The sequence below is a fragment of the Danio aesculapii genome, chromosome 8 (assembly GCF_903798145.1).
Source record: "Danio aesculapii chromosome 8, fDanAes4.1, whole genome shotgun sequence".
In the NCBI taxonomy this organism is placed as follows: domain Eukaryota; kingdom Metazoa; phylum Chordata; class Actinopteri; order Cypriniformes; family Danionidae; genus Danio; species Danio aesculapii.
In genome coordinates, this window is record NC_079442.1 from 3703019 (window position 1) to 3727435 (window position 24417).

The window sequence follows — 24417 nt, forward strand, 5'->3', positions numbered from 1 at the left end:
ATGTATTGAGGTCCAAGGCCATTTAGGGATTTAAAGACAAGTAATACTACTTTAAAGTCTATTCTGAATGTAACTGGGAGCCAGTGTAAAGACCTGAGGACAGGTGTGATGTGCTTTGATGTGCTCTACACCCCTGAATAAAAATGTATTTATTTAGTAAATTTTAGCCTGTACATTTTTACATCAGGTAAAGAGGAAGTAACTAATATACAATATGAAATATAGAAATGATTATGAATTATTAATCATTATAAATTAACATAAGATTCAATGGGAAAGTCATAGATTTAGCTGTACAAGTGAGTGTGTATATGTGTGTGCGTGTTGAAAATTATTCATTTTTCTTCCGCTTAGTCCCTTTATTCATCAGGGGTTGCCACAGCGGAATGAACCGCCAACTTATTTAGCATATGTTTTACAAAGCGGATGCAACTTCCAGCTGCAACTCAGTACTGGGAAACATCCATACACACTCATTAACACATACGCTATGACCAATTTAGTTTCTTAAGTTCACCTAAAACTCATGTGTTTGGACTGTGGGGGAAACCGGAGCACCCGGAAGAAACCCACGCCAACATAGGGAGAACATGCGAATTCCACACAGAAATGCCAACTGGTCCTGCCAGGACTCGAACCAGCAACTTTCTTGCTGTGAGGCGACAGTGCTAACCATTGTGTTGAAAATTAAAGACACATATTTAAGATGGAAAAGTTTATTTAAGTGAATTACAAAACATTATACAGTCAGTGATGATAGCTCATCATAGACAGAAACTGGCTTTTCAAAATATGGAGTTATTTAAAACAAAATATCAGTGCCTGCTCGAATATTCAGGCTACTAAAACATTACAAACAACTGAAACAGACCGCAAGAATCATCATGAAAGGGATTCACTTCAAATTTATCACATTAATAACTATATTTAAGATACATTTTAAAACAAAGATAATTTAATGTGTTAGAAGTGCTTATGTTGTGAAGTCTAAGGCAAGAAATTCAACCCCCAAAGCTTTTAGACATTGCTGTCATAATATAAACCAAAGGTATATTGCAAATGCTTCTAATAAACACCATCGAAAATAATACACACCTAAAGAAATTAACATGGATATTGAGAAGATTGTAATTTGCTCTTCGTCCTGTAAGTAAACACTGTAATCTAATCTAATGGTCTAAACGTAAGGCAGCATGTCCTAAACCAAAAGTGTCCAGTCCTGGTTCACGAGTGTTTAACTAGTGTTGAAATAAACTCTGCAGGACGCTGGCCTTGCAGGAGCAGATACTGCTGTCCTAAACCGTGAAGCAGATTTCAATCCTGCTCCTAGAAGGTAGAAGTGTCCCACAGAGTCTACATCCAATCCACATGTCTAAATAAACACCGGCTAATCAAAGTCTTCGGAGTCACAAGAAAATCCGGCTGCGTATGTAAAGATATTTTCTCTTAAAGTGGAAATGGCTAATTCTTTACGCAATCACTTGAGAAGCATTCTATGTAGCATGAATGTGTGTAGTATTAATAACCCTTTCACACGCAAGCTTTTATATTGATAATATCTGATATTTCAATTCTCAAATATGCATCAGAACACGTATTTCGTGTTTTAAACATGTTAATAATGATCATATTATTTAATGTATGACTGGTGATGAGCGCCACCATGTTTAGTCTACGCTGCTGATATCAGAGCTGCTGGATTTACAACACGATAATTCAGTATTTTCTTCTGAAATACATGAAACTAAGTTTTACTAGTAGGGGAACAGTGTGTTTCTTACATCAATAATGCACATCGTCCAGTAATATTTAAAAATGATTATCATTGCCATCTTCATAGACATCAGCATGTATTTAACAAACCACATATGTTGTTTTGCTAGTAAATATGTGTGTTTGAATGTCTGAAAGCTAATTATATTGTGTAATATCTGATATTCTGATTCTTAAATATGCATAAGAACATGTATTTTGTGTTTTAAACATGTTCATAATGATCATATTATTTGATGTATGACTGGTGATGGGTGCCACCATGTTTAGTGTGTGCTGCTGATATCAGAGCTGCTGGATTTACAACATGTTAGTTCTTCATCTTCTTCAGAATTACATGAAAATACGTCCTGCATTCTGTATGTCAGCATGAAAGGGTTAATGTAATCTGGTTGTACATGTTGTTGTTGTTTTTTTTCTTTCTTCTTTTGTCGTATACTCTTTTCTACCTACTATGTCTGTTTCCTGTGAGGTGTTTGGGTAAATTTGAGCCAGATCAGGAGGATTTTTGCCCTCCAGGAGCAGGACTGGATAACTCCAAAATTGCATGGTGAATTTAAAGCAGGAGCAGTTTGTCGTTATGGAGAATTGCTGTTGAACTTTGGTTTTCATTAATCTGTGAAAAGCAAAATACATTTAGCAAATGGTGACGTTTACAGCAGTTAACAATAATATGATAATAACTGAGACAATTTAACTAAAAGCATTCTACAATATAAACTATCACAAATATTCAAGCTTTTTGCTTCTAAATTTATATTATCAGTACTTACTGTTGTGTGTTCACATGTCAGGCTCTGTAAGACAGAAAATAGATCATTAAGATTTCATAAAAATATTATATTTTCATATTTTTGCATTTTATTAATTCATCATTAAAGTAATTTGCTCTGTGCAACTGCTGGCTGTCAATCATAATAATTATACAACTAATATACAACTCCAAATTCATTCTATCTTCAGTCACACACACACACACACACGCACACATACATATATATATATATATAAACATAATAGTTTTAATAAGTCATTTCTAATAACTGATTTATTTTATCTTTGCCATGATGACAATAAATAATATTTTACAAGATGTTTTTTTAAGACACTTCTATACAGCTTAAAGTGACATTTAAAGGCTTAACTAGGTTAACTAGACAGGTTAGGGTAATTAGGCAAGTTGTTGTATAACGATTGTTTGTTCTGTAGATTATTGAAAAAAAAAATTGCTAAAAGGGGCTAATAATATTGACCTTAAAATAGTGTTTGAAAAATTAACAACTTCTTTTATTCTAGCCAAAATAAAACAAATTTCTCCAGAAGATAAAATATTATTAGACACACTGTGAAAATTTCCTTGCTCTGTTTAACATAATTTGGGAAATATTAAAAAAGCAATATATATATATATATACACATGACAAATTTTATTTGGAACAATGAATTGGATGCTTTACTATACTTTTAATATACATAGTTTCTATGTATTTAAATCCACTTTTGTACATTGTTCATTTTAGTTCATTATGTCAGAGTTTTTCATATTGCACATTTTTTAACTATAAATTTTGTTTATGCACAAGAAAGTAGGTCTGTGCCATATTACAAAATCAATCAATCTCATATACCGATAACAATATATATGTAAATAACAGTATCATGTTAGTGTAATTTCTGATAATTCAATCAATTAATAGTTTATATTTATATAAACTATTTATGTTTATAATAATAGTCTATACTTTGTGTCTGAGCCATAATGTTTTATAACCTTAAATTAGAGCAAGTTTTTAAAAAATTATATATGGGTTTGTTATTGTTTTTAGTAGTATTATTATATTTATGATTATTATGTTTAAATAGCATGCTGGATTGTGTTTTTTTAAATATTGTTTGTAAATGATTTGTTGTCATGATGCCACTGCCCTTATTTAATTGCCCCTGGTGGGATTAAAAAAGTTGTTAAACTTTATATATATGACCACATGTAAAGGACAATATATTTTGTAAATATATTTTAAAGTATATACTCAAAAATGTATCCGTATGTGTTCTTACTTTTCACTTTATTTAAAACTTCATTGCAAATGTTTGAATAAAATGTAGAAATTTAAAAATACATATTAATAAAACACTTGTCAAATACTAATGATTACAGGTCCAACATAAATAAATAAACAAACAAACAAACAAACAAACAAATAAATAAATTAAAAAAAAAAAAATATATATATATATATATATATATATATATATATATATATAATGCTAAATGTAAACATTGTTCTTTCAAGATTGCAACTTTCTCATGATGTTTCTGTCTGTATCCTTCTAATGGCATGTAATATTGTGCTCATATAAATTATGAAAAAGCATTACTGTAAACAATGCATTTTGTGAAACCAAACAATAAACAAAAGAGCGTAATATGAAATTATACTTTTTATTTTGTCCATATGATAAATATTGTCATATTGCACAGCCCTACAAGAAAGTGTGTGACCATGTATGCCTATAAATAATACGAATAATAGAAAAATATGCTCCAAAACAAAACAGTGCTTAAATAATCCAGCATTGGACCTCTGACATCCTTTTATATGATATGCAGAAACAGAAATAGGACAGAACTAATTGTCTTATTTTAAAAATCACAAATTAAAGAACTAATATTAATTCTTACCCCACGTGTAGACCTTAGTCTCTTTGAGGTGACGGACTTTGCAGGTGTACACCTCTCCAGACTGGGGCTTGAAATTAACATACTTTGTCAGGTGGAAAAACCAACCCTGTTCAAAGGCCAGATCTGTCTGCGTGGCGCCCGGGATCTCCTGTCCATTTTTTAGGAGCTCGATGGTGATGTCAGGAGGGTGAAATCCACTGACATAGCAGATCAGCACGTTGTCTTTGCCGTACTCTCCAGGGTAGCGACTATACACTTGCACTTTTGGGGGAGCTAGAGATAATACACAAAGAAAACGTCATTATTTTGATATCTGAATTACTACTACAATCTTGTAGACGTGTTTGTCTTTATGTTCATGCCTTATTTATTTATATTAACTGAGGTAAATTTAGTTTTGTATTCGCACATTCGAACTTTCTCCTTTATAATATAATTTCAGAAAAGTATTCTTTGCAAATTCTAAAAAGGGAAAATCATATTAGCAGTCAACGACTCTCAAAATACAACATTGTTCACAGTCAATTAAATAGTGTGCTAATGTTATTTTGAAGTCATATTTACATGCAATTTTAGACCAAATATTCAAAATAGCATGGTAAACATGGGTTTTTTTTAAACCGAAATTGGGTAAAATATGGACAAACCCATTCGGTTAAATTTGGTCCTATTATTTATTTCAAAACGTTAACCTAGCAGTTGGGACAGTTCCTTTTACATCCAGAATTGGGTTGAAATAACCTTTTTAGAGTATAGGGACCATGTCAATGCGAATTAAAACAAACAACTTAAATTTTGTATTATGTACTGTATTTATGTTTAGTTGTACTATTATGGCACTATTTTCAACACAAAAGACTTTATTTTTTATTTGTTTTTTATTTTTAGTTATGAATGGTTTTATTTGGAAGAACGAATTTTGAAAGATGTTTTCAGTTTTACATGTTCAAACTAATATCTATTTAAAAAACAAAGCAATCGCAAATAAGCACATTAAATAGAAAGGAAACACACATCTAGTTTTCATTAACCCTGTTAACTTACGTTTTGATCCAATGGTTTGTTATTAAGTATCGCTTCAACGTTTGACTTGGGTACCAAACATAATGTATCCTGTAAAACGAGTTCTTCAGCGTGTGTGTTTTCCCCCCACTAAGTGAAAGTGAAAGTAAAAATGTTAAGGCCGTTTGAGACAAACAAACATGACTAAAACATGTTTGATTTGTCTTTGACACGTTATTTTTAACGACCTTTCAACGTTGGTTACTACATAGGCTTTTAACCATTAGAATATTACATCCGTCGTATTCCTCTACACATTCACTGGAAGTACGTCATAATCTATTTATGTAGAAAATCATAACAATTCTTAAAACCATCGACAAATTCAAAAGCATTAGGTATATTTTGCGTAATTAATAACTGAAGTATAAAATATTTATTATAATAGCTGTGTAAAACCATTAACGTTAGTAAAAACAATGTGTCTAAAGTAGACGCTTCATACTTACTTTCTTTAGCCAAACAGCTGGCGTTTAGAAACACAAAAGCGACCACGGCGAGTTTAAGCCACATGATTGTCCCAAACTTGTATTATTCTGTTCTTCTGTACGTCGAGTTCAATGGCCTCCTGCTTTCTCTCTGACAGCAAAACCCAATGCAGCAAGAAGGAAGAGTAGGACTACATACGGGGCACTTCATGAAACCCCGCCCGCGTAGTTTTTTTAACCAATCAAATGTGTTCTTTTCTGTTGCTGAGTAAGTTTGGCGCTCTCAAGTTTGTGGTCACTTGTATTGAATTGACATATTAATGCATATTTATTTGTTTTATACAGTTACAAAGTGCTCCTATAACAATACCACGTCTGTATCTTGTTATACAAAGCAACTGGATACAGCTTCACACCATAATAAATGTTCTCATTTATTCTCGTCCAAAGTCCTAATGTGTTGCATAAAAACTCAAAAAAAATCAAGCTTGTTGCAACACTTTATTTGAATTTACAAAACTAAGACAAAACAAAATAATATACAGCAATATACAAAACATGCCAGAGTCACTTTTTTATTAATGATGCTCTTCAATCAACAAAAATCAACAAATTTTTGGCTTACTACTTGATATGAAACTTTCCCAAAATAATAAAAAAGGAGGTGAATTTGTTCTACACATTGACATAATGAGCTTGTTGCAACTCAACGTGGACTTCAGGAGAAACCCCCCTGCTCTCCCCCCACTGAGCATCATGGCCACACTGTGGCAGCAGTGGAGTCATTCAGGTTCCTGGGCACCACTCTCAGGACCTGAAGTGGGACACTCACATTGACTCCATTGTCAAAAAAGCTCAACGGAGGCTGTACTTTCTTCGTCAGCTGAGGAAGTTTAACCTCCCAAAGGAGCTGCTGAAACAGTTCTACACCTCCATCATTATATCAGTCATCTGCACATCAATAACTGTCTGGTTTAGCTCAGCTACTAAATACGACCTCCAAAGACTACGTCGAATAGTTCGGACTGCTGAGCGAATCACTGGTACAACCCTTCCTACTCCCCAAGAACTGTACTTATCCAGAGCGAGCAGGAGGGCTGCCAAAATCACCCTGGACCCCTCACACCCAGCACACTGCCTCTTTGAACTTTTACCTTCTGGTCGACGCTACAGAGCACTGCGTACCAGAACAGCCCGACACAGAAACAGTTTCTTCCCTCAGGCAATCCATCTCATGAACACTTGATGATAATTATTGTGGAACCAACATCACTACTTGCTATACACTTTTATACACATATACACTTATTTAACAACACACTTTACATGCCAATTTGCACATAACAGCTGCACATATAACGTTGTATATAGTAATATAGTTGTACATACACTTGTCAATCTGTATATTTGCATTCACTACTTCTATTTTTTTTTATATATTTATTATCTGTTTTTTGTCCTGTCTCTGTAATGCTGTTGCACTGTAGAAGCTCTGTCACCAAAACAAATTCCTCGTATGTGTGAACATACCTGGCAATAAAGCTCTTTCTGATTCTGATTCAACTATGCCCAAACTTTACGTTATTCCATGCTGAATACTCTGATTTCATGTAATCTAGATTACTTGATCACATTGGATTAAATCAGATTTCCAAAAACATTTTAAACCGTTTATACACAGGTTGCCCTCATTTCTTATTAATATAACCTACAATTCTTTTCTCCCTATTTGTAATGCTTCTAAACTGCATATTATAGTATACACTCACCGGCCATTTTAGTAGGTAGACCTGTCCAACTGCTTGTTGACACAAATTTCTAATCAGCCAATCATATGGCAGCAACTCAATGCATTTAGGCATGTAGACATGGTCAAGACGATCTGCTGCAGTTCAAACCGAGCATCAGAATGGGAAATAAAGGTGATTTAAATGACTTTGAAGGTGGCATAGTTGGTTCCAGATGGGCTCGTCTAAGTATTTCAGAAACTGCTGATCTACTGGGATTTTCACGCACAACCATCTCTAGTGGTTCTGTGGGCGCAAATGCCTTGTTGATGCCAGAGGTCAGAGGAGAATGGCCAGACTGGTTTCATCTGACAGAAAGGCAACAGTAACTCAAATAGCCACTTGTTACAACGGAGGTCTGCAGAACAACACGTCCAACCTTGAGGCGGATGGGCTACAGCAGCAGAAGACCACACCGAGTACACAACGGTTAAGGCTGGTGGTGGTGGTGGTGGTGGTGGTGACGAAGGTCCAAAAATTTGTCCCATAGGTGAGCTCATTTGTCCTATTTTGACTGTCATGTCATCATAAATTGTGTAAATGACCAATCACAAAAAGTCTTTAAGACCAAGTGGAATCCTTGTCTGTTGCTTCAGTGTGACTTAAGCTAATCAGTTTTGATTAATGCAAACAAATATTTTTCATGAGTCCAACTTCCAGTTGTGCAAGAAAACACACAATCTGACGTAAGTGAAGTCATCTTTCACTGCTGACCGTCTGTATTGTTGTGAAAAAGAGAAAATATTTTACAAGTAACTTTTATTCTAAATCGTTTACTCCACTACTTTCCTTCAACCTGCAGTCACTACTTAATTTTTTCTTGTCTATGGGGATTAGAAAAATCAGTCCTGCGATTTCTGACCAATCAAATCGCAAATAGAAGGTAAATCGCACCATAACGAACTACCTCAAGACATGGGCGCTTTATAATTGCAGCAAAGTGTTTGGAAGCATTAAAAGTGTCCAAGAAGATGTTTAAAATCTTTACATGCAATGACCAAGAGAGTGTTTAGATGCATGTCACTGATGAGACAATAATGGATGTTTACTGTATGATGACTAAAAGGGCCTTAAACACCCAGCAGGCACAAGACATCACCATGACGTCAGATTGACGTTGTACCCCAACGTTGTGGAGACGTTGCATTTTGTTTGGAAATGAAAATCGGGTTGACGTCAAAACTCAACATCAGGCCGATGTCAATGTCCAACCTAAAATCAACCAAATATCAACGTCTGATGATGTTCCAGCTTGGCGTTGTGTGGACGTTACCACTATGATGTCTATCAGGCATTGGATTTTGGTTGCCGTACCTGACTAATAAATATCAGTATTTGACGTCAATATGATGTTTGGTTTAAGATGTTGGCTCGACGTTGGATTTTGGTCACGTTCCTAAACACAACCTAAAATCAACCAAAAATCAACGTCATTTGACATCGTTATTGGACATCGAAATAACATTGTTCTTAGCCACTGGCTATAGACAGTGAATTTTGGTCACCTGATGACACAAACTAAATCTAACCAAATATTAACGTCTTATGCTGATCAAAAACTACTACAGAATGTTACGTTTACACACAAATTACATGTAAATGCATCAGCTTTTTGCAGCGTAATACTCACTACTCTTGAGTACTTTTAAATTGTCTACTTTTGACTCATACTTTGAGTAATATTTACAACAAATACTTTTACTCTACTTGCACTACATTTTTAGACAAGTAATGGTACTTTTACTTGTGTATGAGTTTTCAGTACTCTTTCCGCCACTGAGCATTACCAACATGTTTAAATATAATTATTTTATTTAGTTGTTGCATGCGTGTTTTGACAGTTTTATTTACATTTTACTTACATATTTGCGACAGAAGTATATTCATTGCAACTTTATTACAAGATTGAAAGTATAATGAAAAAGAAAGTGTATTTTGTGTCATCGATTTATTCAGCTCGTCCAGCCTAAATAGTGTGGAGAATATCATTATCTGTAAATGTAGGCTATGCATTAGAATGAGCTCTGCCCACTCTCTCTCTCTCTCTCTCTCTCTCTCTCTCTCTCTCTCTCTCTCTCTCTCTCTCTCTCACACACACACACACACACACACACACATCTCCGCGCGTGCTGCGAGGAGACATGATTCAAATTCACACTGTGGATTTCTCCAGTACACCAAAAGCTGACCAGCTGCATCGTTTCACAGGAGAATCGCCACAAAATCCCCATCTTTTATCGGATTTTCCAGGTAACTGTCATCTTCACACAAAATTAATAACAGAATTAATCTATTTGCTTGCACGTTAATATGAGCTACAATCGACTCTTTAACTTTGCGTTAATTTCGCATCATTGAATTGTTCACTTAATGACGTTTAATCGCTTAATCGCTATCAATGTAAATGTCCTATCTGTGTCCTCTTATCCAGGGGCTCATGGGGACCCTCAGAGATCTCCAATTCGCACTTCAGCTGAAGATTGAGGAGTTACGGCAGAGAGATGCTCTTATCGACGAGCTGGAGCTGGAACTGGACGCTAAAGACGATCTGATCCGCCGCCTGCAGGGGGAGCTCGACCGGCTACGGCTCTCCTCCGCTCCGGGGGTCTCCACAGCCACTGCTGGTATGGATCTTTTATTGTTCAATTTCATCAGTTTTTAGGTCACAAAAAGGTTTTGACTAGTAATATCTATATACACTAGAAAAAAAAAGATTCATTGGATTTGCAAAACGTACAATTATTTGGCTAACTATACTAACTTGCAGAGTTAATTACCCTATTTGAGCCTTTAAATGTCACTTTAAGTTGAATACCAGTGTCTAGAAAAATATCAAAAATATTATGTGCTGTCATCATGGCAATTGTAAAATAAATCAGTTATTAGAAATGAGTTATTAAAACTATTATGTGTAGAAATTTGTTGAAAATGCATTTTTTTTGGTAAACAAAAGTTGAGGAAAAAATACAGGGGGGCTATTAATTCTGACTTCAGCTGTAAGTGGTTGCAAACAATAATTCCTTGCCTTTATATAGCGATTTTATAGACACTGAAAGCGCTCTACACATTTTTGGGGGGAATCTCCTCATCTGCCACCAGGGTGCAGCATCCACGTAGAGGACGCGATATGGCAGCCATATCGCACCAGACCGCACACCAAATACCAGCTGATTGGTGGAGAGGAGACAGAGTGATGAAGCCAATTATGATATGGGGATGGTTAGGAAGTCATGATGGACAGAGACCAGTAGGCAAATTTGGCCAGGATGCCGGGGGTAAACCCCTACTCTTTTTCAAAGGACAATCTGGGATTTTTAACAACCACAGAGAGTCAGGGCCTCGGTTTAATGTCTCATCCAAAAGACGGCGCTCACTAAGCAGCATAGAGTCCCCATCAATATACTGGGGCATTAGGACCCACACAGACCACAGGTTGAGCGCCCCCTACTGGTCTCACTATAACCACTAGCTTTCCCATCCCATCCAGATACGGACCAGAGTAGCAGAGAGCTAGCTGCCATATAAACAATTTATATGTGCTGAATTTAAACAAACAAATTAAGTTGAACATTGGTAAATTAAATTTGTTTAATTTCAGTCCATTTAAATAGTTTGCAACTAATTCGTGAGAATTCACGAGTTCAGTCAAACGAAAACCTTTGTACGATTTTTAAAAGGAGGTGTGACACCAAACCCCACCCCTTAACCCAAATGTCAGTGGGGGGGGGGGGGGGGGGGGGGTAAGCAAATCGTACCAAAATGTACAAATGTAGACAGGCACGTGCTCAGATTTTCTCTTAGATAAAAAGTGCCAACGAAAGTGCCCTCTGGTCTTCAGTTTGCGATCACCACCCCCTTACTTCATTTCGCGATGGCCCACTACCCCCTCCCCCCACCTGTCTTCAGTTTGCGATCGCCCACCCACCCCCCTCCTCTTTTCAATTCTTTCAGTATATTCCCCTTGGAAAGTGTCTGCACCGTCCTGAATGTAGTCACCGGACTACATGTACCACAATGTTTTGCACCTCACACCTGAATCACATCAGCTGGACTCGGTTTACACAGCACCCTAAACTCTTTACCTTAAAAAATGTAGTAAATCCAATGAATCATTTTTATTTCAGTGTAGTGCTGCTCAGCATAAATGACTAAAACTATTTTTCTTCATGGGAGGTTTTGCAATATTTGTGCTTAAAAATTTGATTAGTGAGTACACTGAAAGAAATGATTCAATTAAAAAATTTGCATGTAATTTACACGTGTAACATTATGTGTTAAGTCTGTGAAAACATTGTTTCTGTATTTGAAGCAAAGAAAACACTCTCCACTTTTTAGTACATCTCAATCCTGTAAACATAATTTAATAACACAGAAAAATTTCTATTATTGGACAACACGGTGGCTCAGTAGTAAGTATTGTCACCTCTCAGCAAGAAGGTCACTGATTCAAGTCCCGGCTATAAGTTGACATTTCCCTGTTGAGTTTGCATGTTCTACCCATGTTGGCGTGCTGGTTTCCCCCAAAGTCCAAAGACATGCACTGTAGGTGAATTAAAGAAACTAGTGAATGTGAGTGTGTATGGGTGGTTCCCAGTACTGGGTTGCAGCTGGAAAGGCATCCGCTGTGTAAAACATAAGATAAAATAGTTGGCGGTTGGCGACCCCTGATAAATAAAGGGACTAAGCCGCAGGAAAATGAATGAAAGAATTCACCAGTATATTCTGAATGTTAGTATATACCTTTTAACTACACCTGATTCATTATTGTGACTTCATGCATTCAAATCAACACAAAAGTATAGTACGTATGAGTACTTTAATGTAAAAGTAAAACTAAAGTGAAACTGATATTTCTGACTCCACTTGAAGTGCACAAGTCAGTCTTCACTAAATCAAATCTGTGCTTATTTATTTTCTTTTTTGCTATGCGTGAATCGTTCAACCCTAAACAAATTTAAATACACATGAATACAAATATACATCTGTCTTCAATCCAGTACCCAATGCTCACTTTTCACAATTCGTTCAGCTGTGCATAGATAACATTGTGCATTGGGTCAGTGAGTGTAGGCGGTCTTTTGTGCCTGTTAAAATGCAGTTGAGCCACACTACAAAATCAAACAGATGAACATTCAAAGCGTTCGAGAAAAGAGCAAGCTCAAAGCTATGTTTAGATTGAGATCTGCTTGCCGTGGAGGCCATTTGAGTTTAGTGAACTCATTGTAATCTTCAGAAAACAAAAGATGATTAGAGCTGTGTTTTCCTGCTGAAAGTAACACCACAAGAAATCTACAGCCTGTGGTCATACAGGATTGGACACTGTGAGCAACAGTACACTACCTTACGGTGGTCCCTTTTCTGACAACTCATTATTTGCATGTGTAATCGAGAGGTGTGTTTTTGTTTACTAGAAAATAACCTATATTAATAAAAGATTAATAAACAGGTGTAACGAAATAAGGTTCCATATGCAACAGAAGACCGTGAATGTCTGTGAAATGGTGCTTATATGTGAGTCAGTAATGTCCTGCAGTTCTGAATGTAATCAAAGTCTGCATCATGAGTTTCAGGCGTGAGTATGTAATGAGATCAAGGCATTGTGGGAGGTGTAGTCTAGGGGAATGGCAGGGGTGCAGGATCATTAGCTGAAGTGCCCTCCTGTGAGTCTTGTGGGCTCTCCGGCTGATAATGATGACAACAGGTTTGTGTTTATAAAATAATGTTCATTCACCATTTGTAAACCATAGAATTTGTATGAAAGTTATTTGCAGTCGAATAAAGCAGAACTTGCAGTTCAAATCAAATTGGGACGTCTGAATAACTATCCAGCCCTAGTTTCAATTCAATTCATTCCCCCTTTATTTGTATAGCGCTTATACAATGTAGATTGTGTCAAAGCAGCTTCACATAAAAGGTCATAGTAAATAGGAACAGTGTAGTTCAGTTTGTAGTGTTTAAGTTCAGTTCAGTTTAGCTCAGTTCAGTGTGGATTAATAATCACTACTGAGAGTCCAGATAGAGAGTCCCTAGTGACTCCTCTGAGAGTCAAACTCTGGACAAAGTTGAATAAGGTTACAGATGCAACAGAAGACCACGAATGTGTGTGAAAGTGCTGCTTATGTGAGTCAGTAATATCCTGCAGTTCTGAATGTAATCAAAGTCTGCATCATGAGTTTCAGGCGTGTGTATGTAATGAGATCAACGCATTGTGGGAGGTGTAGTCCAGGGGAATGATAGGACTGCAGGATGAAAAGCTGAAGTGCCCTCCGGTGAGTCTTGTGGGCACAACAGGTCTGTGGCTTTTAAATAATTTTCATTAAATCACCATTTGTAAACATTAGAATTTATATTAAATGTTTGCAACGGAATAAAGAATCGAAACAAGAACTTGCAGTTCAAATCAAATTGGGACGTCTGAATCAATATCCAGCCCTAGTGACTCCTTTGAGAGTCAAACTCTGGACACTGGATTTTTAATAATCACTTCCATTTAAAGATTATGTTCTAAATCAGATTTCAAACTTTACAAAAACCACAACCCACAGATTCCCAATCGACACAAATCGCTTTCATACAAACACAGTAGCACATAATTACTTTGTTCCATGTTTTTACGATTAATCAATATTATTATTTAAAAGTGGTCACTTCAGTATTGATTCTCAAAACCGGTTTTTCTTCTGTGTTCCATGTTCTGACAACTCATTATTTGCATGTGAAATTAAGAGGCGGGTTTTTGTTTACCAGAAAATAAAAGTTTATTATACAGGTGTGATATTTGTAAATGTTGTGCTTATATTCAAGTCAGTTATGTCCATCCTGCAGCTCTGAATGTAATCAAAGTCCGCATCATGAGTTTCAGGTGTGTGTATATAATGAGACCAAGGGATTGTGGGAGGTGTAGTCCAGGGGAATGGCAGGGGTGCAGGATGAATAGCTGAAGTGCCCTACAGTGAGTCTTATGGGCACTCAAGCTGATAATCATGACAACAGGTCTGAGTCTATTAAATAGCTTTCATTAATTCACCATTTGTAAACAATAGAAATTATTAATTAATTAAATAATTAATTTATTCATTTTCTTTTCGGCTTAGTCCCTTTATTAATCCGGGGTCGCCACAGCAGAATGAACCGCCAACTTATCCAGTACATTTTTACGCAGCAGATGCCCTTCCAGCTGCAACCCATCTCTGGGAAACATCCATACACACTCACTCATACTCATACACTACGGACAATTTAGCCTACCCAATTCACCTGTACCACATGTCTTTGGACTGTGGGAGAAACCGGAGCACTCGGAGGAAACCCAGGTGAACGCAGGGAGAACATGCAAACTCCACACAGAAATACCAAATGACCCGGCCGAGGCTTGAACCAGTGACCTTCTTGCTGTGAGGCGACAGCACTACCTACTGCACCACTGCGTCGCTAATAGAAATGATATGAAATGTATTTGAAATCGAATAAAGGAGAACTTGCAGTTCAAATCAAATTAGGACGTCTGAATCAACATGCAGCCCTAGTGGCTCCTCTTAGAGTCAAAATCTGGGCACTGGATTTTTAATAATCATTTCCATTTAAAGTTTACGTTAGTTGCGTGTTAAATCAGATTTCAAACTTTATAAATCCACAACCCATAGACTCCCAATCGACACAAAGTCAAGGATGAAAGAAGAATGCTTTCGTACAAACACAGCAGCGCATAAAAAAACAAGTCTGCCTTTTTTTATATGCATCGCACATCAGCGAACTGCCCAGAGTTCAAAGGTAGTAACCCAGTGTCTTTAATCTTATGAAGAAAAACATCTCATTATTCCTCTTTACTGTCAATTCATTTGCATTTAGGTCAACAGCGCGCTTCTTCCCAGAGAGCTAGACGGAAAGCTCTGGTAACAGAACCAGTTACAGTGGAGCCAAAACTAGTCCTACAAAACCAGCCCATCAGCCACAGCAAGAGTCAAGAGTAAGAACTCTTCAGAATGTATTTGTTTTTTGCCACCTGCTGCTGCATTTCCCCAGTGTAACGCTTTATCTCTGTTTGTTTCAGGTCACAGAGGCTGATAGAATCGGCTTTAGCAGAAAATGAGTGCATGAAATATCTGGACCGGGACCAGCTGCAGTGTTTGGTAGAATCTGCCTATCCCACCACGATCAAACAAGGTGTGTGTCTGTTCCAGGAAGGGGAACATGGATCCCAGGCGTACATAGTCGAAGGTAAGGGTGTGAATTATACTCTGACGATCAGGGGAGAGGGTGGTCAACATTGTTGGTAATGTTACTTTGTGTAATACCAAAGTCCCTTTAAGGCAAGTCCTTTCACTTGGTGGCCATCTTTGAAATGCTTCTTGGGCAGAATGGGTAAAGCCTAGATCGGATATGCGGCCGGCTGGAAGTGCGATATGCACATTAATAAAGCAGCATCCTTTTATGGCACTGTATAACAATAATGAATATTTTTACAGTACTGTGAGGGTTGGGTTTAAGATTGGGGTGGGAGTAGGGGTTAAAAAAATACAATTTATTGGGTAATTTAATAGATAACATAATTAATACTTGGTACAACTACTGTTTTTACGTTACTGTGACGGTTGGGTTTAGGGTTGTGGTGGTTGTAGACATTAATAGAAATACAAAATATGAAAAAGTAATAAATAATAGATGTAATTCTCGTTAAACTTCCGGCCGCAAACGTATCCGAACTAGCAACAACCGGCAGGATGCTCAGGCATGTGGAAACATCAAATTCTCTAAAACTGTTTGCCAAGCTTACGATTACATTAGTCTTTGCAATCACCAATAAAGTAAACAACAACAGTCTCATAAGTTTAGTTTCTAAACGTCTGAATCAAACAAAGTCAGCATATTTTCAGGGTGCCTGAGCTAATGCGCATGCTCACTTGAAAGAAGCGAAATCACGACACCAATCTCATTTAGGGGTTTTCTACACATTATCATGCTCTGTATAATGCTTCGTTAGATCGGGCTGCTCTTCAGAAGTTATTCACAACTTGGTCTTGATGGTGAATCTCCTCCAGAAATGACTTTTTGTTTACAAGTCCGTGGGCTTTTGAGTAGTTGCTGTCATGTGTTGTGCATTTGACAGGATGGACTGTACCTCGCATTTGTTTCATACAGATTACAAATCCAAAAAACGTTTGTTTTCAAGTGAAGTTGGATCACTTCAAAGTACCTCATGGTTTCCGCTACATTCATTCTTCCATGATGGGGCGCCACGCCAAAATTGATCCCGCCACGGCTACATAACAGCTTCTCATTCAAAACTTTTAGTCGTGTTGTTTTTTTTTTATAGCTGGTGATCATCATAATCTTTACTATCATAAGGTTGACCCCCCTACATCTAGTTTTGATGTCCCCCAGAGAAAAGCAAGTGTTATTTAGGAGGGTCAGTCCACCCTAAACCCCCAACAATTCTCGCAACCTAAGAAAGAGGGTCAGAAAAACACACGTTTTCTTTGGACTCATGGTGCATGCTGATTTAGTGTATTTGAACATTCAAGGGTCCCAGTGCTTACATGGTGTTCTTATAACCCAGTGCTCAAAAGTCACTCATTATTAGCCGAGATCCAGTCGTGCCTCCAGGCATATTGTGAATAATTTATTCCTGTGGCTCTTTTATACTCTCTCTGGTTTGCAGTGAGATGTGTTTATGGTACACAATGTTGTTCAATTTGGTTATAAGTTACTTCATGCTCAATCCTGTTCTGTATACAACAGAACAGTAGTAACTTCTAACTTATACTTCAATTCTTATAACGAGAAAAATGTTCTAGACAAGATAGGAATATTGTTTTGTTTTCAGAAATACAACACAGGCTCATTCTGAAAACGTAGCCCTATATACATTTCTGGAGATCATGAATTATGTAGCCAGAAGTACATATGGCTGCATTTCGACTTTAAAATGAACGCTACGGGGCGATATGAAGCTGTTCCTTTCACGCTACCAGCTGACCGATTACCTCCATATAGACGACTTTCCCTCTATTACCAGTTTGTCCAGTAGCTCGCCATATATGTCAGCGGACTTGAGATTCAGAGAGGAGTTAACCATGACAACGGGGTTCAAGTCAGGCAAAGAACGGTTCCAGGAAGTACGTAAGACAAAAACAGAAGCCAAAAAATTAAATAAGTTGACAAAATTCATGCACAACCATCTCTAGGGGTTCTGTGGGCGCAAATGCCTTGTTGATGCCAGATGTCAGAGTAGATTGGTCAGACTGATTCCAGCTGATAGAAAGGCAACAGTAACTCAAATAAGCACTCGTTACAATCGAGGTCTGCAGAAGAGCATCTCTGAACACACAACGCATCTAACCTTGAGGCGGATGGGCTACAGCAGCAGAAGACCACACCGGGGGCCACTCCTGTCAGATAAGAACAGGAAACTGAGGCTACAATTCACACAGGCCCACCAAAATTGGACAATAGAAGATTTGAAAAATGCTGCCTGGTCTGATGAGTCTCGATTTTTGCTGCCACATTCGGATGGTTGGGTCAGAATATGGCGTCAACAACATGAAAGTATGGATCCCTACTGCCTTGTGTCAACGGTTCAGGCTGGTTATGCTGGTGTAATGGTGTGGGGGATATTTTCTTGGCACACTTTGGGTCCATTAGTAACAATTGAGCATCGTGTCTACGCCACAGCCTACCTGAGTATTGTTGCTGACCATGTCCATCCCTTTATGACCACAGTGTACCCATCTTCTGATGGCTACTTCTATGGCTACTTCTGATGGCTACTTTATAGCATCATGCTATAAAGTGCGAATCATCTCTGACTGGTTTCTTGAACATGACAATGAGTTCACTGTACTCAAATGGCCTCCACACTCACCAGATCTCAATCCAATAGAGCGCATTTGGGATGTGGTGGAACGGGAGATTCACATCATGGATGTGCAGCCGACAAATCTGCAGCAACTGCGTGATGCTATCATGTCAATATGGAGCAAAATCTCTGAGGAATATTTCCAGTAGCCTGTTGAATCTGTGCCACAAAGGATTAATGCAGTTCTGAAGGCAAAAGGGGGTCCAACCTGGTACTAGTAAGGTGTACCTAATAAAGTGGCCGGAGAGTGTATATAGTCTATAGTCATTGAGAAATGAATAAAAATATAAATGTTCAAAGAGGGTGTACTCAGGTAAGCTACTAGCCAAAAAATGTCTTGCTGTTGTTTCAAAGCACCTTGACTAAATTCACAAGTGGACTTTAGACAGTTGTTCAATCTGTTCCTCTCTCAGACTGAGGCACATTAATTAGTATGCACCTCCCACAGTGTTTGCAGGACCAGGCAGGTAGAAAAAAAAAGAAAGAAGTGCGAGACTGACCTGCTTCTGGGAAGACAGCGAGAGAAAAAGATTCCCGCTGGTTATGCGAGGTGAAATGAGTTTTCAAGCGTCGGTACGTGTCTAAACACCCAATTTAGATGGAGAATAGGTGAGGGATCTATAATCGCCCATTAAAACATTTATCGATACCTGTGTGTGAGCTGTATGGAGCCTGATTTTGCAAGAAGGAGGGGCATTTTTTGTGATTGTTTTGGGCTCTGAGCATCTCCGTGTCTAATCTGTGACGGGTCAGATCATCTGTCTGTGTGACAGTCACACTGCCGCTCAACACCTGTCACTTCCTGCAACCTTCAGGACTGCAGATGACAAGTGTGTGTGCATATGTGTGTGTTGACAGAGGGAAAGCTGGAGGTATCCAGAGCTGGCCAGAGGCTTCACATCATTGAGCCGGGGATGATGTTTGAAGAGCTGGGCCTCATTCATAACCACACCTGCTTCACTACTGTCACAGGTACTGCATTCATTTAAACACACACATTTTGGTGGTGTATGAGGCCGTAATGTATTTTATACTGTAAAAATAACACTTATTATAAGGCTTTGGCCTACTCCTAACCCTAAACCCAAACCCTAACATAGAAACCTGTGGTAAATTTTGAATGCGGAATGACCCTGTTAAGTATGATTATTAACAGTTTTGAATTACAAGGACACAAGGCATGCCCTCATAAACCACTTTGCCATTGTAATAGGTCATACTCATGTCATTATACAAGTTTGCAACCCCATACACCACTAAAACCAGTACACATACGCACACACACTTGTAACTTGGTTTACAGGGACACTCCATAGACATAATGTATTTGATATTGTAAATAAACACTTATTATATGGCCTTGGCCTACCCATAGACACAACCCTCAAAGGAAACCTGTGGCAATTTTGAATGTGAAAAGACTAAGTTTTAACAGTTTTGAATGTCCTCATAAACCACAATGACGATATAATACGTAGGTCATTACCATGTACTCATAAACCACCAAAAACCAGTACACACACACAGACTCATACATGGTTTACAGGGACACTACATAGGCGTAATGTATTTTATATTGTAAAAAATGCTCATTATATGGCCTTGGCTTATCCTACCCCTAAACCAAACCCTCACAGGAAACTTGTGGCAAATTTTCTATGTGAAAAGACCCTGTTAAGTGTGATTTTTACAAGGACACAAGGCATGCCCTCATAAACCACTTTGCCATTGTAATAGGTCATACTGATGTCATTATACAAGTTTGCAACCCCATAAACCACTGAAACCAGTACACATACGCACACACACTTGTATACATGGTTTACAGGGACACTCCATAAACATATTGTATAACACTTATTATATGAATAAATAACACTTATTATATGGCCTTGGCCTACCCATAGACACGACCCTCAAAGGAAACCTGTGGCAATTTTGAATGTGAAAAGACTGCATTTTAACAGTTTTGAATGTCCTCATAAACCACAATGACGATATATTACGTAGGTCATTACCATGTGCTCATAAACCACCAAAAACCAGTACACACACAGACTCATACATGGTTTACAGGGACACTACATAGGCGTAATGTATTTTATATTGTAAAAAATGCTCATTATATGGCCTTGGCTTATCCGACCCCTAAACCAAACCCTCACAGGAAACTTGTGGCAAATTTTCAATGTGAAAAGACCCTGTTAAGTGTGATTTTTACAAGGACACAAGGCATGCCCTCATAAACCACTTTGCCATTGTAATAGGTCATACTCATGTCATTATACAAGTTTGCAACCCCATAAACCACTGAAACAAGTACACATACACACACACACTTGTATACATGGTTTACAGGGACACTCCATAAACATAATGTATAACACTTATTATATGAATAAATAAACACTTATTATATGGCCTTGGCCTACCCATAGACACAACCCTCAAAGGAAACCTGTGGCAACTTTGAATGTGAAAAGACTAAGTTTAAACAGTTTTGAATGTCCTCATACACCACAATGACAATGTAATACGTAGGTCATTACCATGTGCTCATAAACCACCAAAAACCAGTACACACACACACACAGACTCATACATGGTTTACAGGGACACTACATAGGCGTAATGTATTTTATATTGTAAAAAATGCTCATTATATGGTCTTGGTTTATCCTACCCCTAAACCAAACCCTCACAGGAAACTTGTGGCAAATTATCAATGTGAAAAGACCCTGTTAAGTGTGATTTTTACAAGGACACAAGGCATGCCCTCATAAACCACTTTGCCATTGCAATAGGTCATACTCATGTCATTATACAAGTTTGCAACCCCATAAACCACTGAAACCAGTACACATACGCACACACACTTGTAACTTGGTTTACAGGGACACTCCATAGACATAATGTATTTGATATTGTAAATAAACACTTATTATATGGCCTTGGCCTACCCATAGACACAACCCTCAGAGGAAACCTGTGGCAACTTTAAATGTGAAAAAAACTGCATTTTAACAGTTTTGAATGTCCTCATAAACCACAATGACAATATATTATGTAGGTCATTACCATGTGCTCATAAACCACCAAAAACCAGTACACACACACACACAGACTCATACATGGTTTACAGGGACACTACATAGGCGTAATGTATTTTATATTGTAAAAAATGCTCATTATATGGCCTTGGCTTATCCTACCCCTAAACCGAACCCTCACAGGAAACTTGTGGCAAATTTCGAATATGAAAAGAGCCCGTTAGGTATGATTTTTAACAGTTTTTGAATTACAAGGACACAAAGCATGCCCTGGTAAACCACCTTGAAATTGTAATACAAAGGTCATGACAATGTCCTTATAAACCACCAAAACCAGCACACACACACACACACACACACACACGCACGTACGCACGCACGCACACACACACACACACACACACACACACTTGTATACATGGTTTACAAAGACAGTCCATAGACGCAATGTATTTTATTTTGTTAAAAAACTCTTATAATTTGGCTTCAGCCTACCCCTAACCCTAAATCCAACCCTAACAGGAAAACTGTGGCACATTTTGAATGTGAAAAGACCTGTGAAGTATGTTGTTGAACCATTATGAATTAAGAGGACAAAAGGCATGTCCTCATAAACCAACACAACATTGTAATTATGTTACAAGGGCATACCCATGTCATTACACAGTATACAGTATTTGTATTCTGTTTGGGATTTACTCATCTCACAAGATGCTCAAAAATGAGAGTAGTAGTAGATATGCAGTTTAGTTACTTGGGATGCTGCGAGTGTGTCTGAGTAATCAAAGTATCCCTACCTTCAGCCGTCTGAAGCTTTACTAAAGATCAGTGGAAAATCACATCAAAGGAGTCACAAAAAATCCACATATACAAGCTCAGCCTACAACACGCCACTCCAGAGAGTGAAAAACACATCGAATGAACAGATCTATAAAACCCATGCGTCTGTGATTTTTAAATCTCTTTGTGTTCCTTTTCTTATCTCTAATGTTGTTTCTTCTAGTCTTATAAAACTACATGTCTTTTGACATTTTAGAAATATCTGTAGCTACACACACACAAATGCACGAACCTCAGTCTTTTGGATGTAAATTTAGGAAGAATTACTTGCTAATTTTAAAGGGATTGTTCACCCGAAAATGTTAATTCTGTTATTAATTACTCAACCTCATGTGAGTCCAAACCTCTGATACCTTTGTTTATCTCCAGAACACGCAAAACATATACATTTTAGATTAAATCCGAGAGCTTTCTGTCCTCCCATAGACAACAATGATTCTGACGCATTAAAAATCCAGAAAGATGCAAACAAAAACAACAACACAGGCTCATTCTGAAATGTAGCCCTATATACATTTCTGGAGATGGCGAATTATGTATCCAGAGCTACGTATGGCTGCATTTCGTCTTTAAAACGAATGCTATAGGGCGGTATGATGTTGTTTCTTTTCGCGCTTAGCAGCTGACCACTTACCTCCGGATGGGAGGTTGTTACCAGTTTGTCCGGTAGCTTGACATGTACGTTGGCGGACTTGAGACTCAGAGCGGAGCTGACTGCGACAACAGGGTTCGAGTCTGGTTGAGAACCAGAAAGGGGTTTTCCTTTTCTGGATTGCTTTTTGAAAACACTATAGGTTGGGATAAGGGAAGTGGGTGGGCGCTGGTCAATCGGTGCTTTTGAAAACACTATCGGTTGGGTTTAGGGAAGGAGGAGGGTGGGTCAGTCAATTGGTCAGTCAGTTGACAGCGGCCTCTGGTGGATTTACACGAGAACAGCAGGCGCGAATGGCACTCGCAAGAGAAATCTGAGATCTCAAAAAGCGTACACAGCGGCCTCTGGTGGATTCGTGAAAACAAAAACTGCAAAAAAAAAAAAAAAAAACGTAGCTCCTGGGTCATATTTGGTGCTCTCCAGAAATGTATACAGGGGTACATTTTCATAAGGAGCCTGGGTTGTTGATATGCCAGTCAGAGATTCTGGAAGTAACAGAGGAAATCGTATCATCCACGTCAACCAACGGTTGAAGATCAGAGGAGAACAGAAGAGAAGAGAGAAAGAAAGCAATTTCAGGCTGTCACCAAACACAAGACCTGAAGAAAGAGTCGAGGAAAGCTTGAAATAAAAGGATCAAGACGGGGATAATAGTCTGACAATTCAGAGAGACTGAAGTTTTCAAAATAAAAGAGAAACGTGGAACTGGATATCGATTGAGAGATGAAAATGACACACAGTTGAAGCTGAAGAAGAAAAAGAAAGATGAGGTAAAAATATCTGGATCGTTCATTCTCAATCCATCTTTTTAGTCCATTTGCTTTCCTTTTTTCTCTCTTATAGGTCTTTCAATGACCCTCTATTAAAATGAATAGGTCAAGCTGATGCCCCCGTGGCTGAAAAGGGGCTCAGGAGAGTATATGTGAAATCAGAGAGAGAAGAGCTGCTGAGAGACTCATAAATCACAGCATGCTATGGGGGATACAACTCACCAAAATGAACATTAATTCATCGACCTGAGAAAGAATCTTCTTCTGGGTGGAGAAAGAGAATAGTGATGTAATCTCACATGGCAATTCGTAACCTTTATATTTAGTGGATAATTCGTTTTAATTTGTATGATCTCATTTGTTCATTTTAGTACAATCACCCAAAACGGTAAAAAATGCAGGGTTCCGCCCAATCGATTTGTGTTGGGACAACATGAAGGAATTAAGTTAACTTAATAGTTTTTGCAAATTTAAGTGGATTAAACATAAAACAATTAAGTTGTGCTCAAAAAAACAC

The 24417-nt window shown here is 37.8% G+C and overlaps 2 protein-coding genes across 2 annotated transcripts in view; one reads left to right on the top strand and one right to left on the bottom strand.

Annotated features, from left to right (window-relative positions):
- Window positions 1–700: 700 nt before the first annotated feature.
- b2ml (beta-2-microglobulin, like) lies at window positions 701–6127 on the bottom strand. The gene is made up of 4 exons (XM_056463035.1): window positions 5968–6127; window positions 4457–4729; window positions 2547–2570; window positions 701–2389 (listed from the first exon to the last, which is right to left on the bottom strand). Exons 1-3 carry the CDS (start codon window positions 6029–6031, stop codon window positions 2557–2559), a joined length of 351 nt encoding a protein of 116 aa, XP_056319010.1. The 5' UTR covers window positions 6032–6127; the 3' UTR covers window positions 701–2389; window positions 2547–2556.
- A 4043-nt stretch (window positions 6128–10170) lies between these two features.
- The window catches only part of prkg1l (protein kinase cGMP-dependent 1, like), a 54884-nt gene continuing 40637 nt past the window's right edge, over window positions 10171–24417 (top strand). Inside the window, exons 1-4 of the mRNA XM_056463036.1 lie at window positions 10171–10357; window positions 15582–15699; window positions 15784–15950; window positions 19447–19560. Of these exons, the coding sequence (XP_056319011.1) occupies window positions 10171–10357; window positions 15582–15699; window positions 15784–15950; window positions 19447–19560 (586 nt within the window). The remainder of the gene's footprint in view (window positions 10358–15581; window positions 15700–15783; window positions 15951–19446; window positions 19561–24417) is intronic.